The sequence below is a fragment of the Siphateles boraxobius genome, unplaced genomic scaffold (assembly GCF_051911475.1).
Source record: "Siphateles boraxobius isolate OS27281-9 unplaced genomic scaffold, OSU_SipBor_1 60, whole genome shotgun sequence".
In the NCBI taxonomy this organism is placed as follows: domain Eukaryota; kingdom Metazoa; phylum Chordata; class Actinopteri; order Cypriniformes; family Leuciscidae; genus Siphateles; species Siphateles boraxobius.
Genome location: NW_027509187.1, coordinates 903328 through 929299, shown reverse-complemented (window position 1 = coordinate 929299; position 25972 = coordinate 903328). Strand labels below are relative to the sequence as shown.

Here is a 25972-nt window from a genome sequence, read left to right as displayed (position 1 = left end):
TTCAGCAGGATAGATATATAAACAGATTCTCCGTTAATGTATAATATACAATTTTCTGACATTTACTTTATATTCTAAATTTATTAATGTAATTATTTATTACATAAAATACGTAAAATAACGGCAAATATTCTGCTTAAAAGTCATTTTCGGATAATATAACAACAACTGGACACACAGGGCACGTTTCTGAATTTGTAAATTTTATTAATGATGGCAGACAAACAAATCTAGACCATCCCGAATCTTTTTTCAGCCTTAACAAAAGTCCATAAGAGGCTGAATCACATTTTCAAGCACTTCGCAGTGAAATTATCTACAGATGTTGAGCAGATACTCTTATTAAGCAGCGTACGGAGTGTTTAAACCATTTTAAAATGAAATATATTAAATATATGGCAAAACAGACAATGAAAGCAGCAAACAATGTTCTTCGTCCCCAATGTTTTCTGTAATTTGCTTAATTTTTTAAATGCTTTCGATTTAGTGTTACATACTGCAAAGAAGTCACGAGACGTTGGAAAAAGATGACATTATAATACCAAAGTATTATTCTTTATCTCCACAAAACACACGAGGTCACTCAATCCTCGGTGTTCGAAGAGATCTATAAATACACCAAATTAAAATCCTAATGACCTAACACAGAAAACCTCATCAAAACTAGCCCTGATTATGTTAAAACACGGTTCACTCCATTTAAACATCCGTTAAGACATGAGATAAGAAGAACACAGGGAGATTTTTCTGTTTTACCATCAGTTACATACTTTTTTGTAAACGTTCATAAAGTAACAAATACCCTCATAAACAGTAAATCTGAAAATAAATCAGAGCATCAATGAAAATTTGTATAAAGACTAAGACACGTAGTATTGGCAACTGGAATGATGCTGTTAGAAAAAGTTGGCGAGATTTACTTTTCAAAATACTCATTAAAAATGGGGGAAATGTACAGTAACAACGACACAACCGAGGGTGAATCTCACAAAATCTGTAAGGAACATGTCCAGGTCATACTTTACTTTTACAATAATACATATTAGATTTGTAAAATATTGCAATTGGTAACACTATACAAAAAGGTTCATTAGTTAATGTATTATTAACTAACATGAACTAACAACGAATAATACATTTGTTACAGTATTTATTAATCTTTGTTAATAAAAATACAGCTGTTGATTGTTTGATCATGTTAGTTCACAGTGCATTAACTAATGTTAACAAATACAACCTTTGATTTTAATAACATATTAGTAAATGTTGAAATTACTATTAACTAAGATGAATAAATGATGAAGTATTGTTCATTCTTAGTTCATATTAACTAAGGTGGTTAACTAATTAACCTTATTGTAAAGTGTTCGCTTGCAATGTTTGTTGTCTTGGTTTTATTTCATGTTGTTTAAAATAAAAATAACTGCATTACAGTACTTTTTAAAAACCTCCTTAAAATATCCATTGAAAAGTACAAAATAAAAATAAATAATAGTAAAACAATGTCATAATGCAAAAATAAGCAATACAAAAAATTATCATAAAATAAATGTATATTTACAAACTTTTTTTGCATAAAAAAGTGTGTATATATTTATTTTATGAATTTTCTTTTTATTTATATAACATATATAGTGTGTGTATATATATATATATATATATACAAAAAAATGTGTGTGAAATATGACCTTTCCATATTTTGTGAGATTCACTCAAATACAGGTGACAATTTTAAGTCTTAAACACAGTATTTTCATTTTGCCATTCTATATAGATACTAATACTGCCAAAATAAAATTCGCACTATGATAATAGCAACAATAAATGGCAATAAAACCTACGCAACAATCATAGTAGAAATAAAACCATACGGTTTCACACAAAGATCTTTACAGAGCATTAAGATGTTCAATATTGCTTCAAAGGTTGATCATGTCAGCTCCTCTAAATGTTGAAATGTCTTTAGGAGAAATGAGGAATTTACATCATCAAGCGTCAACTATTATGAAACTAGGGAAATGAATACTGCCGACTGTCAATTAATGCAAACCATTTTAAGAGCCTTAGTTTCCCTGTCAGCGGGAAAAGCAAGACTTCTACAGTTCCAGTTTAGTAGTTTTAGTGTCTGACATAAAATAAAAGAATGAACTGATTTCTAATTCCCATAATGGAAAAATGAGCCGTTATCCACAGCAATGGCCACAGAAATCCCTTTAAAGCCCGACATCTACTGGGGAAAACGCTGTGTTGTGTGTATGTGTGGTTTAATCGAGTCGGATTTGGCCTCTTCTACATCATGGCAACGCAAGAATCACAGTACAACCGTGTGTCCGGTCAGCGTATGAGCCGCTTGAGGAGTGTGGGTCGAGTGAAGGGCCAGCAGTATTCATTCGGCACGGGTCCGTTGACGTTGCACTCGAAGAAGGAGAACATGGGGAACCAGATGCGCGCGCGGCGGCTCTGCTGGTACGCGCGTGTGTTGGCCAGTGTGTGGTAGTACAGGAAGAGTCTGGTGGTGATGTAGAACGCGATGAACACGTCGATGGAGTAATGCTCGTGAGCCGCCAGAATGAAGAAGATCCCGAACAGGTTCAGGACCCACGACAGCGTGTGGATGAAGTTCCAGCTGCGCGGCGTGTCTGTGAACACACACAGAGAGAGAGAGATCTCAAAACACACACTCTGATCGTGATCGACATCTAATGTCGCACCTGAACTGTGTTGTTCTTCAGCCATATGGAGTGTCTTTGACCCAGTTTCTCTTCTGTATCGCATACCCCTTTTCCACCAAAGCATTTTGAGAGCCGGTGCCTACTCGCGAAGCAGTTCTTTGTGTTTCGGCAGCCAAAGAACCGGTTCTCGGCCAGGAAAACTGGTTCCAAAGCGGCACCAACTCTTTGCTGGACTAGAACCGTTCTTTTACCACCGTGTCATGCTTACGGCGGGGGCTGGGGGCGGGTTTAGATGTGTCCTAAACATCTTTTCTGACCGCAAAGCCAGGAGAAACATTTGCAGAAACACGATGTAGTCCGCCATTGTAATTGTTATGCTTGAAGTTGGCACAAGCGTTTCTAGCTTTTTATTTATTTTTTTATTGAAAACATTATGTAAGCAAAGAAGAAAACAGTCACAATATAGAACAAATAAACGGAAAGAAAAAAAGACACAAGACAGGGGTACATAACTAATCAGAAAAGATTACATATCAAAGGAAAAGATTAAAAGAGTTCAAATTTCAATTGTTTTTAAAGCCTTCTTGGTACACGAGTTAGAGATAATCCCAAAGTGATGTTGTACTTGCAAGCGTTTCTAGCTAAGACGTATGGCGACGTACACAGTGACGCAACGACGTCGTTCGCTGGGCGCTCTAGAAGTGGAAAAACAAACAGGTTCTGAGAAGGTTCGCAAGTTCAACCAACTCCGAACCAACTTTGAACCAGCACCAGTTCCGAACCAGTTCCTTTTTTGGTGGTAAAAGGGCTATCAGAGAAATCATAGACCATTTGAAACCTTCATTCTGCTTTTCCTATTTAGCACCAAAACTTTGGAACAATCTTCCTAACATGGTCCGGGAAGCAGACACAGTCTGTCAGTTCAAATCTAGACTAAAAACACATCTCTTTGGTTTAGCGTACACATAACACATTATAGACTTCTATAATTCAATGTTAGGCTGCATAGTTTAGATCAGCCAGAGCCAGGAACACTTCCCATAAATCCTGATGTACCGTATTTTCCGCACTATAAGGCGCACCGGATTATAAGGCGCACCTTAAATGAATGACCTATTTTAGAACATTAACTGTATATAGGGCGCACCGGATTATAAGGCGGATAAGATACTGCAGTCAAACATTTGACGTTTGCGTTATGCATCCACTAGATGTGCTAAAGGGAATGTAGCAAGTGCGCGGCGCCGGAGGCGAGGCGTTTATTAGTAAGCGTGAGCGCACTGGGGCGGGCACGTAACTTACATTCGCAGCCTGACTCATATGAGTATTCATGTGCAGCAGCTCGCTGACCGCAACAGCTGGCTGTTTTGAATGAGACGACTCGGTTACTGTGAACGCTCTATGAACATTCTGTGTTCGAGCAGCGAGCAGCGCCGGGGACAGTGTGTCTGTTCGTATGTCTGTTAGTAAGAGTGAGCGCTCGTGAGCGGGCACGTGACTTACACACATAACCTGATTTATACGAGGTTGAACTGGCCGTGTGACAGAGCGGGCATGAGATGGACACGAGCGCGAGTTCGCGGGCGAATTTAATAAAGCGGAGCGTTATTAACCAATTGATCTAATTAACCAATTGATCCATATATAAGGCACTCCGGATTATAAGGCGGACTGTCGTTTTTTTCGAAAATTAAAGGCTTTTAAGTGCGCCTTATAGTGCGGAAAATACGGTACTTTGTAAGCGTCTACGCTAATATTTGTCTCTCTGTTTATCCCGAGGTTTACCGCAGTCCGGCGGATCAAGGCGGTATCCGGATCTGATGAAGGACCTGCGCCTGTACACGACGACAACGCAGTCCTGAAGTGTCCACTAGTCTCTCCCTTGTGAAGGCCTCCTTCCCTTTACATCTGTACTGATAAAACGTTGTCGGGATAATTGCGATTCACGTGGCTACGCGGAAGCGATAAAAAATTCTCAGAGCCACCAGGCACTGTTTTATGCAAATGAGCGGCCGGATCGCATACAATAATTCTCTGTTAGAACGGTGTCATGTTAGCGGCCCCTAACTTAATAACTAATGATCGTTGCGACGGAAGTGAATCAATCAAAACTAACTTTAGCTGGACTATAACTTTATTCAAGAGCTGCTGTACAGCCAAAACAATATGTTACTTTAATGTCCTATTATCACTGTAGAGCTGCTTTGAAACAATCCATATTGTTAAAAGCGCTATATAAATGAAGGTGACTTGACTTGACTCTCATGATGTTCTTTCTCCCATATTTTGAAACAAATTTTTGATTCGGTTGGAAAATGTGTGATGTCTTTTCTGAATAAATGCTTGAGCACAGGGACTATCCATGATAGCTTAAAACAAGCTAGTTACACCTCTTCTCAAGAAACCTTCACTTGATCATCGGGATTTTAATAGTTTTCGACCGATCTCGACACTTCCTTTTATTGCAAAAGCACTGGAGAAAACGGTTCTTATTCAACTCCAGTCTTTTCTTAGCTCAAATAAAATGTTTAAAACTTTCCAGTCTGGCTTTAAGCCTCTGCACAGCACCAAGTCGGCATTATTACGGGTTTCTAATGATAAACTGTTAGCGACTGACTCTATGATCCTAATACTGTTAGACCTAACCTCGGCTTTTGATACAGTTGATCATAAAATTCACTTATCCCGAATGTAATGTTCTGTGGGCATCCTGGGAACTGTCCTCAGCTGGTTTAAATCATATTTAACAAATAGAAGTTTCTCTGTTAGATTGGGTAATTTTTTATGGAAGTAAAATAATGCCAAATGTTTTTGAAACAAAAAAGTCTGTTGAATTGCACTACTTGACGAAATATGCATTGCATTAACCCATGCTTGCATTTTAATGTTTTGCATTTTTAGGGTTAGCATTTTGATGTTCTGAAATTCAACATGGTTGAATATTTAAACTGTGAATATTTTAATTCAAAACATTTCAAACACATTTTCATTATTACAAATTAAATAATCCATATTCACCTTTCATATTTCACTTCCAAAATATTCAAACTGTTTAAAAATACAACCTATAATATTCAACAGGCGGTTTTCGGTCCATTTTATTTCGCTTTGCAAATTCTCTTCCACAAATTCAGTGGTTCAAATCCGACAGTAAATACAACGTTGACGTCCAGGAACTGCAGGAAAAGCAGTAGATTACCGAGCATAATCTCCATCTGCTGTTAGTCATCCTCACCAAGCGAAATAAAACGGATTGAAAACTGCCTGTTGAATATTATAGGTTGTATTTTTAATCAGTTTGAATATTTTGGAAGTATGAATGAAGCATTGTAGGAATATTTTTCTATCAGCCGGTTAAAATGTAAAACGTATTATTTGTAGTTCTTTTGCATTTTAATCTGTTTGAAACATTTGTTATACATTTTTGTGTATTGTTCTATTGTATTTATATATGTATAAAGCGCTTTATAAATAAGGGTGACTTGACTTGTATTTAAATGTTCAGAGGTCTTTTTATTATATGACAATAGTTGTTTAACCTGTTAGGAGGACAGCAAGCAAATCCTCCGTGATAAAAGCTTCAGTAATTATAGTGATATGAAAATATTATGCCGTCACATGCCTACTCCTCAAAAAACAAACAGGAATCAAAGTGTGTGTGTGTGTGTGTGAGAGAGTGAGTGAGTGAATGTGTGCACGTGTGTTAGAGTGAGAGAGAGAGAGACACGAATAAATGCATACGGAAAGAACCATACTAATAGAGATTTGGGAAAATTATTTCATTTTCAATAGAGTTTGCAGGTAACATATTGCTAAGTTAATGGTGTGATATTCTATTTTTATATATACTTTTTGGTATTGAATGAACAATACATTTAATTGTTTGCGTGTGTGTGCACACATACATTCTGTAACGAAGAAATTGAGCATGGTGATAACGACGGTGTGTCCGCTGAACATGTAATCTCCACACGTCTGGACTCCGGTGAGGGTCATTCCAAACCCACTCCATATGGCCACAGCACGCTGAAGCTTCGCCCACATGTCCCCGTATATCTGACACACACACACACACACACACACACACACACACACACACACACACACACACACACACACACACACACACACACACACACACACACACACACACACACACACACACACACACACACACACACACACACACACACACACACACAGAAAGAGAGAGAGAGAGAGGAATAAATACATACGTAAAGAACCATACTAATACAGAGATTTGGGAAAATTATTTCATTTTCAATAGAGTTTGCAGGTAACATATTGCTAAGTTAATGGTGTGATAGTCTAATAAGCATAAGAACAGCATTACAGCAAATATTCTATTTTTATTTTATTTCTTGTCTAGAAAAAACATTTCTTGTCCGGGTCATTCAACAAAAACCACTTTATTTTAAGGTGCCCTTGTTAGTGTAATTACACATGTACTTATTATAGGGTTTGGCTTTGGTTGAGGGTTAGTTCTGCATGTAATTATGCATAATTTATGTTATTACTACGGTAAGTATATATGTATATATATAAGGACACTAAAATTAAGCGTTTCAGACAATCAGAAAAATGTAAAGTATTTTAACATTATGGGAATTATTGTTGTTTTGGTTTTAAGCTGTTTAATGCTTATTTTTGATGTCATTAGAATAAAAATTATAATAACTGAGGAAAAAAATGTGTCGTGTCACATTTATAATCCAAAAATAATTATTTATATATATATATATATATTTTTTTTTTTTTTCACTGAAACACAATGATCAATTTGGAGTATTAAACAGTATTACTTACCATTTTTTATTCTATATCTAAAGTAATACTGGCAAAATAAATTCTGCAATATAAAATTGTATATTTCAGTGTTGCAAAAAAATTGCAACTGTCAATATTTCCAGTTTGCAAAGTATTTTTTTATCTACACATGCACCAATGCTAAGTTTTCCATATATTATAAACAACTGGTAATGATTACTTCAATGAGCTCAATGTTTCTGCCTTAAATGAATACATTTTTAGCGAACTGCATGATTTGTAAATGTACATTGCTGAAATATATCATCACAGTCACCTCTGATAGCAGATCATGTTACAATCGTAATGTAGACACAAGCCTTTCTGTAAAGCTGCTTTGAAACGATATGAATTGTGAAAATTCAATTCACATTTATTTGTATAGCACTTAAGCATTTTGGTGTTGCATGAACTAAATACGTTTAATCAACATTTCTCACATCTTGGATGTATTTTCCCCCCATTGAGCTTGTCACAATTTACATTTATGCATTTGCTAGGTGCTTCTATCCAAAGAGATTTACGTTGCATTCGAGAAACACATACATCTAATCATTTACATGCACACAATCACTGGGAGTTGAACCCATGACCTCAGCGCTGATGAAAAGCTAATAATTCAATAAATCATAAAGTGTCTGTACCTTCCCGGTGCACTGCAGGTGTTGACCCGGTACAGAGAGAGACGTCACAAACATAGTGACACACCGCAGCATAAACACCGTCCCCATCAGACTACACAACCGCCTCAACAGGATCGACCTGAAACAAACACACACGTGAAAAGTGGGTCAGGGATAAAAGTGCTCATGATTCAAGAGTAATGAGCTCATGTCTCTAAAACTGACTTTCTCAAAACACAATGTTTATTGTATATAATTCCTGTGTGCATATTATTCTACAGGAGAAAATGTAGCGAAATATAACGACTTGTTCCAACTCTAAAATGACTTTATTTGGACCCTAAACCCCACATACTTGAAAGTAAAATTATTTTACGATGACTGACAATGGTCTAAAGACGTAAATAAAATCATACAGCGTACACTAGTGATGGGAGAAATTAAGATTTTCGAAACATCGAATAAACCAATGGTCAGAACAGTGCCTAAAAACACCTTTTTTTAAAAGTTTTATTGAAAGTGTAATATATTAAATGTAATCACCAAATCATTTAATACCATTAACTATGAAGTGTCTTTATAATATGCATTTTATTCAATTGTTCAGGTTAATTAGCCCAACAAGAGACCACCATCTTCTTTTTATTATACAAATTTGTGTCATTAAATATCTACACATTTATTAAACTTAAACCATATAGACCCTGGTTCATGGGTTCACATGTTATAAGAAAACAAAGCCTCGTTTACTGAAATCAAGTGAATTTGGCAGAAACAAATGATTCGCGAAGGTTTTCGAAAACGCCCATCACTAGCATATACACAGCTAGCGTTGTCTGTGTGCATTTTAACCTGGATTACAAGAAAGTATTTATGCAAAAATGATATGCAACATGTGGATTATTCATTATGGATTACCTGTCGTGTGTGCGTGCATATGTGTGTTACCTGTGTTTATGAAGCAGAAGAACTAGCAACCAAATAGAGCAGAGGATCACGCCACAGGCCTCAGCCATCGCAAAAGCCCAGGGGATTCTGGGTACACTGTAGGGAGAAGAGAACCAGGCGAAAGGTCAAAAAACAAATCCTCTTCCAAACAGATGCGGTTTTGTGTCTTCATGCCCATGTTCAGCTGTGTCCCCTAACCATCTCCTGTGGTGTATTTTAGCATGATGGTGAAAATTATCATCAACAGGAAACCACAAACCTCAGTCTAATGGGCACAACTCAAAATAAGAGCTGTTATGTTTATTTTTGCTACCATAAACCTCAATCATCAGCAAGTGGGAAAAAATCAAACATCATATGAGTTTATCACAGGTTCACAGGTCACAGGATCTCAGTTCAACAACTTGATATTTCTTAGTCTCAACATTAATGTATTTGCCCTGAATTAGCTTAAAAAGATGACTTTGATGCAATTGTAGCTGAAAACGGTTCTCTGATGACATTAATGGTTATTTATGAAACGTCGTGCCTTATAACGACCCTTAGCTGTTTTAAATTCACATTTTTTGGGGGTTTATTGCTTTAATGAAATGCAGGTAAAGTTAATTTTACATTTGTATGATTTAACCCTCTGGGGTCCTTCGTTTCAGGGTCACACTCAGGACCTTCGGGTCCAAATGGGCCGGAGGGGTGGGATTCATATTTATTAAAAGAAAATCATCATTTTTTTTTTTACTTGTTTTTTAATAATATTTTTTCTTTTCTTTTTTGGTATTTTGAGATCATTTTATGATTTATAATTAATATTTATGCAATAAATATGACCCATTTTCCCCCAATTTCCCCCCCATTGAATATAATAGAAAATTATTAAAAAAAAAAGAAGCTGTATTTCATTTTAGAGTCAAGCCTAGACCTCATGAAAGCAATTTTTGAAATGAGATGGATGCCATCTGGTGGACAAACTGAGCATTTTAAAAATGCAAAACACATGAAATCTGATTTTTTTTAGTTTGTTTATGTATAAAAGTGTGTTTGTGTGTGTGTGTGTGTGTGTGTGTGTGTGTGTGTGTGTGTGTGTGGATGTGTCTGTTTTGCACTCTTGATGTTTTATAGATTCACCCCTTCACTGTTGTGTGCTTTTTTCTGGATCGTGGCTGATTTGTAGATTGTACGCACAAAAAAACTCGGTATTTTCACATTTTTGCCAATTTCCCATTCATTTCCTATGCCGGGTCCATTTGGACCCGAAGGTCCTGAGTGTGACAATTTTTTTTACAACCACTTTGATTATTCAATACCTGTCCCCAATTTTTTTGGGTGTTCATATACCAAGTACCAAAACCCTGACCAAATTTCAGACCATTCCGATGAAGCTATGATTTTTAAGAAATAAATATTTAAATGTTTCGGGTCCATTTGGGCCGAAGGACACCTTAATAAAGATTAGCTTTTCATCAAATCACGAACCCCCTGCAGTTTGGGAATCACAGTATTAGAGGAACAGCCTCTGTCATCAAGCAGATTCAAAATATTTTATGCAAGATTTACATATAGTTACAGCAGCTTCTAAAGCAGAACTTTCCCAGAAGCATCGTGGGCATCAGTTGATCATAGAGGACACTGAACCCAATGATTTTGGGAAACGCAGCTCTGAAACTTATGCATGTTTTCTTATGCATATTAGGTTTTATTAAATTATCAAAACCAAGTGCATTTTTATTATTTCAAGCTGGCAAATCATGTTTTTTGCAGTGCATTTAGAGATTCAAAATTGCTTGCCTTACAATCTAGGGATAATTAAATTGCCTACATTTTAGAACATGCTTTGCAGTAGAAATGTCTTTAAATGGTTCATACGTCCATCTGATGCACATTGTTGACAATAAATAAATAAAAATAGAAATGCTAGCTTAAATCCATTACTACAATGTAATTGGCTGGTTTTATGCAACTTTAAAATTCTTTCAAGTATCCTGGGAAAAAAATCTATCATGGTTTCCTAAAAAAATATTAAGCAGCGAAGCTGTTTTCAACATTATTAATAATGTTTCTTGAGCAGCAAATAAGCATATTAGGATGAATTCTGAAGGATCATGTGACACTGAAAACTAGAGCAATGATACTGAAAATTCAGCTTTGATCAACTGTAATAAATTACAGTTTACTATACATTTACATAAAAAGCCCTTATTTTAAATAGTAATAATATTTCACAATATTACTGATTTTACTGTATTTTTGATCAAATAAATGCAGCCTTGATGAGCAGAAGAGACGAACGCTTATCGAATGATTGATTATCGACTGACTGATGGCAGGAGTTAAACAATGTGTTTGTCACCATAGACACAAGTCTATTAAATTACTAATAACTAACTAAAACTGAGGCATTAAACCACAGGCTCCACATCAGCACACACGCACCTGTCCAGGAAGATGTCGGGTAGCGGCGGGTACATTCTCATGTCCGGCACTCGCTCGTGGACGATCACCATGACAAACGACGTGAAGCCGAAGACGAAGACCACGTAGACGGAGCTGAGGATGGTCTTCCAGCACTCCGGGTCCAGTCTCCGCGGCTGCTGCTTGTATTTGCCGTTGTTGTACTGGTGATACTGGTCGCCGTTCAACGTGTCCTGAACGGCATCGCAATCCCGCGAAGATTCACCGTTGCACAACCAGTCCGCTCCACCTGAACAACACCAAATACACAAACTATACCTGTATCAGACTTTACTTGCCATGTTTTAAATAGGTAAATAGTAAACGCAGTATTTAAAAATCAGAAACAGGCCTATATTTATGCTCATTTTTTGGTTTCATTTTTAGGCATGCTGTCTAACGTTAACAAATCAGACCTCAGAAACCACTGCAAATGCCACATTAACCAATCAGGAAAAAAAAAGAGAAATATATTTATTAAAGTCAGGGCGATCATCATTTTCATGATTAAGTACTCGATCACTCGATCGCTCTAGCCCATCCCTATTTATGATGTCACAAACTACCTTGTAACCAATCAGGTCAGCGTGGGATCGTCAAAGAGTGGATCTCGGAGTGAGTGGAGGCGGGGCTCATTTGCATATTTATAGGACCGCGTATACTAAATGAGGCAAGGGTGTTGAGTTATATTTTAAGGCATGAAGAATTTTTTTCCCCAAGGAAAAAAACGCTTAAATATGTCTTCTTTTTTTTTTTTAGTGATAAAATATGAGTTTAAGGGATAAAATTATTGACTACATGGGGACTTTAAATCAGGGCGTCTATAGATATAAAAAAGTTAAATTTAAGACTTTTAAAGACCTTTTTAATGCCACTTTGAATGAAATTTAAGACCAAACCTGTGATGGAAATACACATTATATTACATACGTATATGTAATATTTAATGTTTAACCTAAGTAATTGAAGTAATTTAATATTTACTACTTGTTTATTGAGCTAAAATCAATATAACACTTGCAATTGTGAGATTATTCAGCAAAATAGCTCCCGTCATGTTATGTTACTTAATTATATCATATGTTATAAATAAAAAAACGCGACATTTTGGATTTTTACCGTAGTATGTTACTTCTGTGAGTTTATTTGTGCTGTTATGCTCACTTGTTTTTTTATTTCTCACTATAACATTTCTCACAGCGACAGAGAGCGTGAGTCTAAACAACGCTACCGGAAATACATTATCATTATCAATCGCTGTTTATGTATTTAAATCAGAATCATTCTCGCGCTTCGATGTTTCACTGGTTATTTGACGGACATTTTAGCGGTAATGTGACCAGAAATATTTAAGACGCATTGAATCTGAATTTAAGACATTTTAATACTTAAGGCCTTTTATTACGAAAACTTAAAGATATTTTAAGACTTTTTAAGGACCCACCCTGTAAATGATTGTGCTTTACTTTAGCTGTTTGTGTAGTAAGACCTTTGAAAGCCCACCTCTAATGTAGCTAAACACGTCTCCATTACACAACCGTTACTCTGCCTGAACAACATCTACAAAAAACACACACATCGCTCAAATCTAGCCAGGATCATCATCAGAAGCAGCACCTGCACTGTTCTGAGGCGAGTGTCCGTCGTACGACAGGCCGAGCTCCTCCAACACGTCAGCGTTTTGCTTCTGAAGCTTCCGGATAGAAAGCATCAGCCGTTTAATGTCTCCCAGGACCTTGAGCTCCAGCGGAGGAGAGCGCAGGTCGTACTCGCTCAGGCTCATCAGGCTGGTCCCGTCCAGCCGGTGTTTGTTGCACAGCAGGTCCACGTAATCGCAGAAACCCTCTTCACGCAGCCAGCGGCCCACGTGCTTCGGCGTCCAGTGCCGAACGCTCATCTGCCCACCGTTACCGGCCATCTCTCGCTCACGCATTCTCACCGACACTGGACAGAACACAGAAACAACTGTTTTGAAAGCCATGTCAGCAACAAGGAGAAAAAATAAAAGTCAATAACAAAACACATTTTTGACCCTGGACCACAAAATCAGTCACAAGGCTCAATTTTTTGAAATTGAGATTTATAAAAAAAAATCTGAAAGCTAAATAAATAAGCTTTCCATTGATGTCTGGTTTGTTAGGATAGGGCAATATTTGGATATACGGCTATTTGCACGCAAAAAAAAAAAAAAATTCAGACATTGAGAAAATCACCTCTAAAGTTGTCCATTTATGTTCGCGATTGTGTTGCATCCACTCACAAAATATTTTTTAATACATTTACGGTAGGAAATTTACAAAATATCTTCATGGATCTTTACTTAAAGGGATAGTTCACACAAAAATGATAATTCTGTCAGTATTTACTCTCCCTCATGTTGTTCAACCCCGTAAGACCTTCGTTCATCTTCGGAACACACATTAAGATATTTGTGATGAAATCTGAGAGCTGGATCACTCCTCCATAGGCTTCTAAGGGATTGAAACTTGTTCCCCGAAAAGTTATTAACCCTCTGCGGACTAAGCTCATTTTGGTCCGTTTTCTCTATTTTTACATTTGGGCTTATAAACTATATGCAATGGAGATGAAACACTATGTGTTTGGCATCTATGGATTCAGAAGACCCTAAGCTAACATAAGGACGCATGTAATATGTTTATAAAGGAAGTATGAGTGAAAATGTACAATAAACTAGAGATTTTCAAAAACGGAAATTCGATTTTTGGCATTTATTTCTGAAAATCACACATCACACAACAATAGTGAACAGTTTTTGAACAAAAAATATATTTGTCAAAGCCTTTGCTTGACAGACATGTGTAATTGTTATATAAAATGTGTAAAGAACAATGAAAAATGTAACTTTATTTACAAATAGTCCCAGGCGTTTTTCTTAGGAATGCTTAGAATTATCTAAGCAATACTTTCTCCTTGTCATTCTCCAGTAATTCTTCCAGAGCTTGTTCCACCGTAAATCGTTTACTGCTAGCCATCATAAAAGTGCTAAAACAGTAAATAATGCTATAATTGAATGTGTGTGTGTATATATATATATATATATATATTATAATTGTTCTGTCTCTCTCTCATATCTCTGTGCGCTCTCGCTCCGTAAAGCCTTGTTTGTTACAAAAGTTCAGACAAAAGCAGTGAGTGATTGTTTGTCTTCGTCCTTTGTTTAATTAACAGTAAAAACACAGACGGCAGGAATATTCGGCTACTGTCCCTTTAAGAGCTGCACTGATCTAATATACTGACACACCACGCGTCCGTTTGCTTTCTGTTGTCTCTGCCACTCAACGCTGTTTGCGTAAGAGTATATAGTACCACTCCTTGCAAGGCTACAGAGTCCTCCGATTTGCTAGAATACGTCATGGTAACCTTCCTCTGATTGGGTAAGAAAAATATTCCTCCATCGGCAATTTTTCCATTGGTTGTTGCTCATGAATCTGCCAAACAACATCGATTTCATTGGCCTTTGACGTATTGGTATTGCGCAACAAGGAAGTGTGTATACAAGCCTGGTAAGTTTGTTATCATTGTTTTCAGCGGAATCTGAGGAAGACGGCATAAAAGGCCGCACCTCTCTATCATTAATAGTTTTTAAGATAATTACACATTTGTAAAAGTATGCCATTTTGGGCGGTACCGGCTAGTCCGTCCCCAGAGGGTTAAAGACATCGTTAAAATAGTCCAAGTGACTACAGTGGCTCAATCTTAAGTTTATCAAGCGACGAGAATACTTTTTGTGCGCAAAAACAAACAAAAATAACGACTTTATTTCAACTATTCATTTCCTTCTCTGTGGGCCTCGAGTCAGTTCACTAGTGTAACAGTGCAGCGCTTCTGTGTTGTACGTCACACACATCACACACATGACCAGCGTCGGCCAATAGTGAGCCTACGTGTGACGTACAACACAGAAGCGCTGCGCTGTTACACTAGTGAACTGACTCGAGGCCCACAGAGAAGGAAATGAATAGTTGAAATAAAGTCGTTATTTTTGTTTGTTTTTGCGCACAAACAGTATTCTCGTCGCCTGAGAAAACTTAAGATTGAGCCACTGTAGTCACTTGGACTATTTTAACGATGTCTTTAATAAATTTTCGGGGAACAAGTTTCAATCCCTTAGAAGCCTATGGAGGAGTGATCCAGCTCTCAGATTTAATCAAATATATATTAATCCGTGTCCCGAAGTTGAACGAAGGTCTTACGGGGTTGAAACAACATGAGGGAGAGTAATTACTGACAGAATTATCATTTTTGGGTGAACTATCCCTTTAATTTCCTAATGATTTTTGGCATAAAAGAAAAATCGATTATTTTGACCCCTACAATGTATTGTTGGCTATTGCCACAAATATACCCGTGCGACTTATGACTGGATTTGTAGGTCCAGGGTCACATTTGAAGGCAGGAGGACAATGAACTATTTTTCTTCTTTGCTCCACCTGCTTCTTTATGGAGCTACACATCACATCCAGACGTAAACCCAGCACATATGCCGATACTCTGGTAAAACTGGGCACATTCACAGCACAGAGAACTGAATCCCAGCTGTGCCTCTTGGCCTGAGCGTTGAGTATCTGGCCTGTAACCAGCGCGTTCATTAAGACCAGTCTGAGTAAGCAGTTTCTGTTTGTCCAGAGACGACTCGATGCGGAAAACTGCCTTAAAAGCACAAGGTGAGAATCAAATCAGAAAATGCAGACACAACTGCCAGTTTCTGTGGAAATGTGGTGAAATCAATGAAAATTGCCTAATGTTAAAGAACAGATTCCACTGATGCTGTGCATATAGTTGTTCTGATAACAGATTGCAACACACTTCTTGAACTATGAGTTATTGCCCCTGCTAGCGTTGAAAACTGATTTCATTTCGCAAGATTTCTTCATGTTCCTGCTGTTTATTAGCGATGGGAAGATCGGATCATTTTACTGGCTTGATCTCCGAAACTTTTTCGGCTAAAAAACAAACCTTTATTCAAGCAATTTCATTCATTTTGTTTGTTGTGAACACGTCCACATACGCAATCTCTGATCATAGTCCTAATTAGGGCAGCGTTACAATGCAGCCTGAGGTAAGTTATGAGAAACATAAATGATTAGTTACATAAAGATCAGACTTTACGTTCACAATTTATAGGTCAATTACTTACTTATAGGTATTGAAAAGGAAAAAAACTTTACCAAAACTTAATTTCAGCACTTTAAAATCAGTGATTCTCAACCATGGGGTAATTATAAAGGTAAAAAAATTACAATAAGACAAAACAAGCATTAAAATAAGTTTTTTTTTAATTCACCCACTCAATATTTATTTTTTCTGTTAAGTTCAGGATAGTTTTTAGTAAAAATCTGGATACATGAGTTTGTTTAATTTTAAAAGCAAGATTTCTACACCTGGAATTAATCAAATGAATGAAATAAATAATAATAATAAAGTAATTTCTTGTAGTTAAGCCACAAGATCTAAAATTTTTATCAGGTAGAAAATCGTGATTAAAAAACAAATGACTAGAATTTTTTTTGAAAAGTTTTGCAAAAAAAAAAAAAAAAAAAAAAAAAAAAAAGAGCCAGCTCTGAAAACTTCTGTAATCATGAAACATAATGTACAGAAACTAGAAGTGGCGGGTCTTCAAATATTTGTGGACAACAGGAGTCAAAAAGGTCAAGAACCACTGGCCTAGAGAAGTATGTTTAAAAACATCTTGTTCTGTTCCCGAATCTCGGTTGATTAGCTCACAGAAAACACTTTGCGAGTCCGTCTTTTCCCTCGGGACGACTGCGTTAATTCTCCTCTGAAGCAACAGCTGAGAAACACACCCAGACTTACAAAAACTTACACTTTACACCCAACATAACCGTTTAACACACCACAGGAAGAGAAACATGCTCTTTTTGCTCAAAGGTCTCACTCGCTCAGAGACGTGTGTGTGTGTGTGTGTGTGTGTGTGCTGGCGTCAGGCTGATGTGTAGAAACATCCTCTTTTCCTGATTAAAACAGCAGTAGATCTACTGACACATCAGTAAAACAGCAGATTGTTGGTCTATAGTCTTATGACAGTGACTTCACACAGAAGACAGAAGTAAAGCAACTCCGTGACGAGATGAACAGAAAGATGCGTGTGAAAATCACATCTGATGTGCATGTCTGCATCACGCTTTACTTTGTATATTCTAACTTAAGCGAATAAATACTAAACAAAATATCAGAAGATGACCTTCACTGAATAAAAAAGAAAGCTGCACTATTGCAATTGCCACTCTTGTGTTATTTTATCAATCAAATAAATTTTGTTTTGCATGCTGGAACAGCTGAAGTTGCTGATAACGAACAATTCTTTCTTCAATGCCATCAGAAAAAAATATATAGGCTACTATTTCTTTATACTCACAACTGGAGAGGAACTTGGAAAAATTGCTAGTAATTCATATAATTTGTGTTCATGACATGTAAGGCTTCAGAAGACTTGTAAAGTGCACAAGCCATTTGGGCAACTTTTTTGGTATTTTTAGTCTCTTTTTATATATATATAATGCTTGAAGCAGTGCTTAAAATATCTTGCTGTGCTTTAGCTGTGAAATAAACCCCTTGAAAGTTCCCTTAAAGTCTCCTTGTGTTGAAAATCAAGATGTTAATGTTGTTTATATGTCTATGTGGTGTTTTAATATGCTTTAACAAACCATGTGTAAATCATAAGTCAACACCGTTGCTGAGTATGTTCTCCTTAAAACTGCAGTGAACAAGAGTCTCAAAAACACGGTTTGAAAAAATAACGTTTACATATGTAATTTTGATGATTAAAGATGAGTTTTAAGGGATACAATTATTGACCACAGGGGGCCTTTAAAGTTCTATTTAAAGTAGAACTTTTCTACATAGAAATCCCAGTCTAATTATAAAACACACTTTTTTATTTAGGACTGATTACTCAACTAATCATCAAAGGAAAATTTGTTAATTTTTAAAATATGTTTTTTTCCACATCGACTATTTCTTCAAAAACATCACAGTGGTGGCCACGCCCATCAAAGTCAATCCAAGCCACACCCACATGATGCCACGCCCCTGTACTAACCGCGCCCAATTCGCTAACCACGCCCCTCAGCAGCAGAGAGAAATAATACCGTATTATCAGAAAACAAGAGTGAAGTAATACGAGTCTGTTATTAAAGTACCTCAGGTATAATTAAGTCTTTCAGCTCGTCACACTAAGGACTTTAATCAATACGTGACACAGAGAAGCTTGTTGATAAGGAAAATGACCCGGTACCTGCCAAACAGGTAACTTAACGTCACAATCCCACCCTTTGGACCTGTCAGGATAACACTGACTGTGACACAAAACCTAGTGAGCTGCCCACCGAGTACCTGTCTGAGGTAAACGAGGCATATAACATCAATCTTAAACATCAGCAAATGACACAAACATGCAGTGCGACACTTAAAATATGCAAATAATGTCTTGAATAGCATTTCTTATCCCCACCCATAAACCTATCACAGCAATGATAAATTGAGAATGAAATAAAGTATAAACCTGAAAATGGGTTCATACGCCTATTACAATACATCATGACAGTATTAGGAGGATATTTCAGATGCATGTGAGTGTGTTAGCATGCTAGCGCTTAGCCTACGCGCTTCACTTACGTTAAACATCAGATTATTCACTGCGAATTGAGATTCATCTCCTAAATGTCGCTCTTTCGGGACATCTGTGGTAAATCATTGCGCCGTGACCCAGCTGGAGGTGCAGTCACTCTGACAGCAGTGGATGTGTGTTTCGTGTGTGTGTAAATACTGCAGATGAGGTCACTTCCGCTGTCACACACAGCGACATCTTCTGGCCAACATGTGGAATTACACCATCCTGCAGTTTTCTAATGTGACCCTCACAACATTTAGTCAGCTGAAACCCTTTGATTTTAATGAATTTAATTACCTGTATTTATTCGTTTATTTAAAGCACCCCGTCGTTTTCCTGATATGTTTGGTACATGCAAAACTCACTGTCATACTGCCAAGGTGTAGATGTTGCTATTCAGCTGCTAGGTGGACACTAAAGCATTGCCTGAAATGGTTGCTAGGTAGAGAGTCTGGTTCAGTTTTAGATTAGCAGCTGCACCTGCTCCTGTCACTTCAGATGAACTCATATTGGACAGCAGCAGATATGACATGCACATCTTACCAGAGAGACACAGGTGTAGTCGTGCTCATATAACACACATATCCACGATGAGTCTGTCTAATGGATGATATCTGTGAAACCCCCTCCATTAGGGAACTGGAGAAAGTCCTGTTTGGAGGAAAGAGGAGTGGAAATCATGCGGATGAAGTCTGGCCTAACCTTTTCCTGGGTGATATGTGAGTCACAGGATTGTTATAGTTAACTGAACATAAAACTAACAACACTTTCATTACTTTAAACGAAATAAAGAAAGCCAAACCAACATTACTCGTTTCCATTTAGTCTAAATTGCCCCTGGATTCACAGACCAGGCTTAAGCTAGCCTCAGACTAAAATGTATGTTTGAGCTGTTTTAACTTAAAGCAGCTTGTCTTAAAATATGAGAGTGCCGTTGTTTGGTCTCAAGATTCACATCAGTTATGTTTTTTTTTCTAAGACATGTTTATAAAAGCTACTTAAATGTCTTTATTGAACTAAGGCCTAATCCTGGCTTAATCTAAGCCTTGTCTGTGAAACCAGGCAATTATGTACTAAAATAACTAAAACTGAAATACATTTTATATAAACTATGTAGACATATTAAAAAACAATAACTAATAAAAATGACAAAAACACACACGAAATTAACTAAAATGAAAAATACAAAAAATAAAAACAAATTTGATATACAATATAATACTATATATTGTGTGTTTTTGTATCTCAGTGAGAATTTTTGGTCATAATAGACAAGTTTTGCACGAAATCCAATCCACATATACAGTAGTGGCTAAAAATCATATAATGGGCAAAAATCGTAAAAATAAAAAAAAGCATTTTTGACCACAATAGCCACACTGTAAAAAAATCCAACTTGCAATATGTTCTTCTTACAAATGTAAAATATATATATATATATATATAATACATTTTAATGATTGAATAATGTTGTGGCAGTTCCCAGCATGTCTTCTGTTGTAACTATCAATAAAAACATTATCATTCCTTTTGATTTACTGGCTAAGTTTATGTCACTGTTATTTAGCTGCCATATGGTTCAGAGTTCATATTTGTACTGAATTAACATGTTGATCATCACTATGTTTGAGATGTTAGCTGTGTTGATATAAGTGCATCTCACTGCGACTTTTATATGCAATTAATTTGCCTATCATGGATCAAACGTTTACCTCTTGTTTTAAGAGGCTAATAATGTTCATATCAACAGAATGAAAGAACGGTTTGTCCTCTGCATTGCTAAACAATCTTTACTTGCCTTGTCAAGAATTTTTAAGTTCAAAAGACTACCTGTTATTAGGCAAGGCAAGTTTATTTATATAGCACATTTCATACACAGTGGTAATTCAAAGTGCTTTACATAGAAGACATTAAAATAATCAAAAGAAATCAGAATAATTAAAACAGTTCTGAATTTAAAATAAAATACAGCACAAACAGTCGGACGAGCAGTGGCACAGTGCTCATTCAGTAAATGCACAGCTAAACAGATGTGTTTTGAGTCTGGATGTGACTGTGACTGTAGGAGCACATCCGATCTCTTCTGGAAGCTGTTCCAGTATAAAAGCTAAAAGCAGACTCACCATGAATGATTTATACACCAGTAATAATACTTTACAATCAATCCTATATGTAACTGGGAGCCAGTGTAAAGACATGAGGACTGGTGTGATGTGTTCATATGTTCTGTATGAGCTGCAACTGTCTTATGGTGTTTTTGGGAAGGCCAGTGAGGAGTCCATTACAATAATCCACCATACTGGTGATGAAAGCATGCACACGTTTCTCTAAGTCTTGACTGGAAACAAAGCATCTGATTCTTGCAATATTTTTCAGGTGATAGTATGCTGATTTAGTTATTGCTTTGACATGACTACTGAAACTAAGGTCTGACTCTAGAGACACACCCAGATTCCTGACTTGATTTTTAGTTGTTTGACCCCTAGACTGAAGGTATGCGTTCACCTTGAGAACTTCATCTTTGTTTCCAAATGCAATGACTTCAGTTTTGTCTTTGTTTAACTGAAGAAAGTTTTGGCAAATCCAATTGTTTACTTCATCAATGCATTGGCAAAGGGAGTCAATGGGGCTGTAATCGTTAGGCGATAGGGCTAAGTAGAGCTGTGTGTCGTCTGCATAGCTATGGTAAGCGATTTGGTTCTTTCTCATTATTTGGCTCATTGGGAGCATGTACAGGTTGAATAGGAGTGGCGCAAGAATTGAGCCTTCATTAGATGAACAAAAGTATTGTAATAATATATAATAATATATAAGTTGACTTTAATCTGAGCGAATTTTCAGTTGAATGTGATGGGTTGCCTTAAGTTAGGTCAATTTTTTTGTACAGTGCATAATTATAAGAGGAAATCTCATTTTCAGAAGTATTAAAGCAACACCAAGTGACTTTTCCTCTGCGGTCGCCCTACAGGTTGGAAGCGGAATTGTCCATTACCGCTGTCGTAAATAATTTAGCCTAGCGCAGCTGTCGCACGCTCACGCTCGCTGTTTATCCAGCACCGGCTTTGGACTCAACAATGGCCACAGACAAGGTAAAGTATGATGCATGATTTTATGAAAGACATCACAAACGAAGAAAAACTATGTATGCCGTAAAGCAGTCGAATTTTGAAGTTCTTTTTGTGCTCCGGTTACGAAACCCGAAGTTACATAGCGCCAGTAAAAGCGATACAGACCACGTCAGGCTACGGCGGACGTGTCATTCAACCTATTGTAAGTCGATGTACCATCTCAAGGGTCTTGGAAATATATTATGAAGGTTGAAAAACTACATAGTGTTACTTTAAGTATGAACTACTTTAGTAGTATGAACTACTAAATGTTGCCTAGCTGATTTTGCCATAAAATGTAGAAGGTGAATGTCGAACAATAATTTCTCCTTTTCCGCAATCACACACCAAATGAACGTCTCCAAGTCAGTTCAACTACTAGTTGAGTTAGATTTTACGTGCATCATGGATTTACCCAGAGGTCTGTGTTCTCTCAGGGCCCGTCTGACATCTTAACATCTGTGTGTTTACGATCTCCAGGTCTGTGGCCAATGATCGGTTCAGTCTGTGGAAGTCGGGCATCACTCGAGTCCTGAACGCCGCTCACGGACAGATGCATTGCCAGGGCAGCCACCAGTTCTACGGGTCAAAGGTCGAGTATTACGGAGTCGGCGCGGAAGATTCGCCATCGTTCAACCTGTCGGTGTATTTTCACCCCTGCGCTGATTACATCAAGGAGGTTCTCGGTTCTCCAGGAGGTAAAACCTGTGTTTATTTAAAGGCACACTATGTAAGATATTCGTATCAAAACATCCCAAAACCACTAGAACAATGTTATATATTTTGTTTGATTTGTGTACTTGCATTATCCCAAATGTTTCTAAGAATCTTTAAATCCAGAGAAATAACCAGTTTTAACCAGGACACGCCCATCAATGACATCATACACGCGTTACCCTCGATTTTGTAGAAACCACGGAAATACCAAAGAGGCTTTAATATATTGGGTGAGCAACTATTTGGTTACATTCATCAACAGAAAACTAATCATATTTATACATCTCGTTTTCATAATTTACAGTGAGTCTCATATTTACCGTGCTTAATCTCGATCTCGCTCACTGAAACAAGTGTCTCATATAGTAGCCGCCGAGCGTACGCATCGCTAAAATTATAACAACTTTCAACACACTCTAATGTATCTAATATGATAACAGCGCTGCGTTTCCACACACACATGACCGGAAGAACCGTCTGCGGTTTAATAAAACCTTGTGCTCTCAAGCTATCATTAGCAATCGCTCCAGCGGCTCGTTTCACTCCAACAGGTTTCGTAGCGTTTATACATCTTTAATACGTTACTGGTCATCCATATGGCAAGCCGTTTTAGCTTAAATTGTACCCAGCGTTACTCGTTGTAATTGCATTTTTACTAGTAAGAATTCAATTAGAGAGCTCTACAATTCAATTCTTACTAGTCATATGTCTCCATTGATTGACTTCCATTCATTTTTAATTACGGAGCTCTACAATTGAACTATTACTAGTAAAATTACAATTACAGAGCTCTCTAATTGAATTTTTACTAGTAAAAAAACAAATGAAAGATATGTATAATTGCAGAGCTCTGTAATTGAATTAAAGAGCTCTGCAATTGCATTTTTACTAGTAATAATTGTATTAGAGAGCTCTCTAATTGTAATTCTTACTAACAATTCAATTGTAGAGCTCTCTAATTGTAATTGATACTCGTAAGAATTGAATTGTAGAGCTCTCCTAATTAAATTCTTACTAGTAAAAACACAATTACGATGAGTAACGCTGGGTACAATTTAAGCTGAAAAGGCTTGCCGAACATCCATGATTATGATGATATTCTCCACCGGCTGAAGAGGTGAAGACAACAACTCCCATTATTCAGCGAAATCAAGCCGTCATCAAGCCACGCCTTTGTTTTGAACGACCTCTAGTGGCGAAAATTTATATAGGGTGCCTTTAAGCTGAAAAATTAAGTTTCTGCAATGATGCAGTTTTATGCGTTACCCTATAAGGACTACTGTATCATATTTTATGCGTAACATAATGCAACTAAATGATCAATGCAATCATATCTTTTTGCAGTGTTTTATATAAAGTACACACAGTTCTCTGGTCTTTGCTGCAGAACGTGTTTTGGTTCACTGTGCGGTGGGAGTGAGTCGCTCGGCCTCTCTGGTTCTGGCTTATCTCATGATACACCAGAGGCTTTCCCTACTGGACGCTATTAAAACAGTCAAACAGCACCGCTGGATCTTCCCGAACCGAGGCTTTCTCAGACAGCTGCGGGCTCTTGATGCGAGTCTGCGCTGCAAGAAGTGACGCTGGTCTGGAAACATCATCCGTCTGTGACTTTAAATGCATGTGAGAGAGGAATTATCAACTCTCAGCACTGATAAAAATGACTCTGTGGTGAAGGAAATATTGCAGGAAAAAACTTCTACCTGAATACGTTTTTAAACCAGGCAAGAATTTAAAAAACAAGGTATATTCTATATTAGTAAGTTTGTAGAAATTAATACGTAAATATCAACATTAAATGTGTGGGCATGCATGTATAGAAGTATAAATGTGTTTGTATGGGTATATGAGGTGTGTAAATGTATGTAATGCACATAGAAGTATAATTATGTAGGTATATATAGTTTTCTTTAAATATAGGGGTATATACGTGCGATATGTATGTATATATGATTAGTATGCATTATCAAGTAATTTATTCATTCACTTTAGTTTATTTTATTTTTCCTCATATGTGTATATATTCATATATTTACGCAGATCTTGGAGTACAATATGTATGACTTATACTTATAACATCTATGAATGAGGACGAGGGGAGGTTTTGTTTCTGACACTTATTGTAGAACATATTGTGATTGTTATTAATGTTTACGAAAAGCTAAATAAATGTAAAAAATATCAACGTTAAACCTACTCAACTTTCTGATACTGGTATTCCCATCATGCATTGGGGAATTAATAATTAATAAGATTGCTTTTTATCTCCACTGTTTTCCAGCTGTATGATTACTTTTGTTGTTAGGTTTAGTAACTTGCTGTTTTGTGACATCTGGAGTTTATTTTCTACTTAAAATCAAACTTGAAATCACACATCTAGCTGTTATTTACCTGGATGTGCTAATCTAAGTAAAGTATACACTGTAAAAATATTTATTCAGTGTTATATTGTCAGAGTAAAATGTGCTTGAAACAGTGTATTGCAAAGTAAAAATTAATCAACAAACTTTAACTGGCCAGTTTTCTTTTGTTAATTTTACTTAACTTCATTAAGTATATTTTAACTTAAAAAATCTGCATGTAAAAAAAATTGACTTTTTTTACAAGTAAAATCTAATAAATTACTTTAGAATTTACATTGAAATTAGATATTCAATTATTTATTTGTAATTTAGATGATTAAGTGATTTATTTTATATAGTAAGTACTTTTAGTGAACAATATTTTTGTAAGCATAATTTACTGTGAAAAACAATAAAAGGTGACGGTCCCTAACAAATAGGTCCCTAAATCATTTAAATTATATTTTTTTTGTTTAGTTTTGTATTTTGGGGTGTTTTTGTTATATTTGCCCACAGCTGTCAGTTTTATTTATTTTATTCCATTTTTAATGCATTTCATTTTTTTACCTGGCAAATCAGAATAGCATCCTATGCTTCTCCTTCTCTCAATAATAATTCAATAAAAATTCTGTCATCATGT

The 25972-nt window shown here is 36.6% G+C and overlaps 2 protein-coding genes across 5 annotated transcripts; one reads left to right on the top strand and one right to left on the bottom strand.

Moving 5' to 3' along the window:
• Positions 1 to 186: 186 nt before the first annotated feature.
• Positions 187 to 19818, bottom strand: samd8b (sterile alpha motif domain containing 8b). Of its 3 annotated transcripts, none has more exons than XM_077209270.1 (7): positions 19710 to 19818; positions 13133 to 13459; positions 11498 to 11765; positions 9071 to 9166; positions 8144 to 8261; positions 6578 to 6728; positions 187 to 2639 (listed from the first exon to the last, which is right to left on the bottom strand). In XM_077209270.1, the coding sequence occupies exons 2-7, from the start codon at positions 13446 to 13448 to the stop codon at positions 2335 to 2337; spliced, it is 1254 nt and encodes a 417-aa protein (XP_077065385.1). In that variant the 5' UTR covers positions 13449 to 13459; positions 19710 to 19818; the 3' UTR covers positions 187 to 2334. The 3 variants fall into 3 exon arrangements, with proteins under 3 accessions (XP_077065385.1, XP_077065384.1, XP_077065386.1); XM_077209269.1 differs by lacking the exon at positions 19710 to 19818 and adding an exon at positions 19172 to 19328; XM_077209271.1 differs by lacking the exons at positions 187 to 2639; positions 19710 to 19818 and adding exons at positions 6131 to 6300; positions 19172 to 19328.
• Positions 19761 to 25969, top strand: LOC143718265 (dual specificity protein phosphatase 13A-like). 2 transcript variants are annotated; one of them, XM_077209289.1, is made up of 3 exons: positions 19761 to 19885; positions 22754 to 22971; positions 24378 to 25969. In XM_077209289.1, the coding sequence occupies exons 1-3, from the start codon at positions 19770 to 19772 to the stop codon at positions 24569 to 24571; spliced, it is 528 nt and encodes a 175-aa protein (XP_077065404.1). In that variant the 5' UTR covers positions 19761 to 19769; the 3' UTR covers positions 24572 to 25969. The 2 variants fall into 2 exon arrangements, with proteins under 2 accessions (XP_077065404.1, XP_077065405.1); XM_077209290.1 differs by having other exon boundaries at positions 24335 to 25175.
• Positions 25970 to 25972: the final 3 nt, after the last annotated feature.

Bases quoted from the DNA above. Each gene is read 5' to 3' on its own strand.
- samd8b (XM_077209270.1), bottom strand. From the start codon at position 13,448: ATGCGTGAGCGAGAGATGGCCGGTAACGGTGGGCAGATGAGCGTTCGG. The intron at 11,766-13,132 runs GTGCTGCTTCTG...GGTGTTGTTCAG, and splicing joins CTCGCCTCAGAACAGTGCAG to GTGGAGCGGACTGGTTGTGC. The intron at 8,262-9,070 runs GTAACACACATA...TGTTTGTTTCAG, and splicing joins CTTCTGCTTCATAAACACAG to GTCGATCCTGTTGAGGCGGT.
- LOC143718265 (XM_077209289.1), top strand. From the start codon at position 19,770: ATGGATGATATCTGTGAAACCCCCTCCATTAGGGAACTGGAGAAAGTC. The intron at 19,886-22,753 runs GTGAGTCACAGG...TACGATCTCCAG, and splicing joins AACCTTTTCCTGGGTGATAT to GTCTGTGGCCAATGATCGGT. The intron at 22,972-24,377 runs GTAAAACCTGTG...TCTTTGCTGCAG, and splicing joins GGTTCTCGGTTCTCCAGGAG to AACGTGTTTTGGTTCACTGT.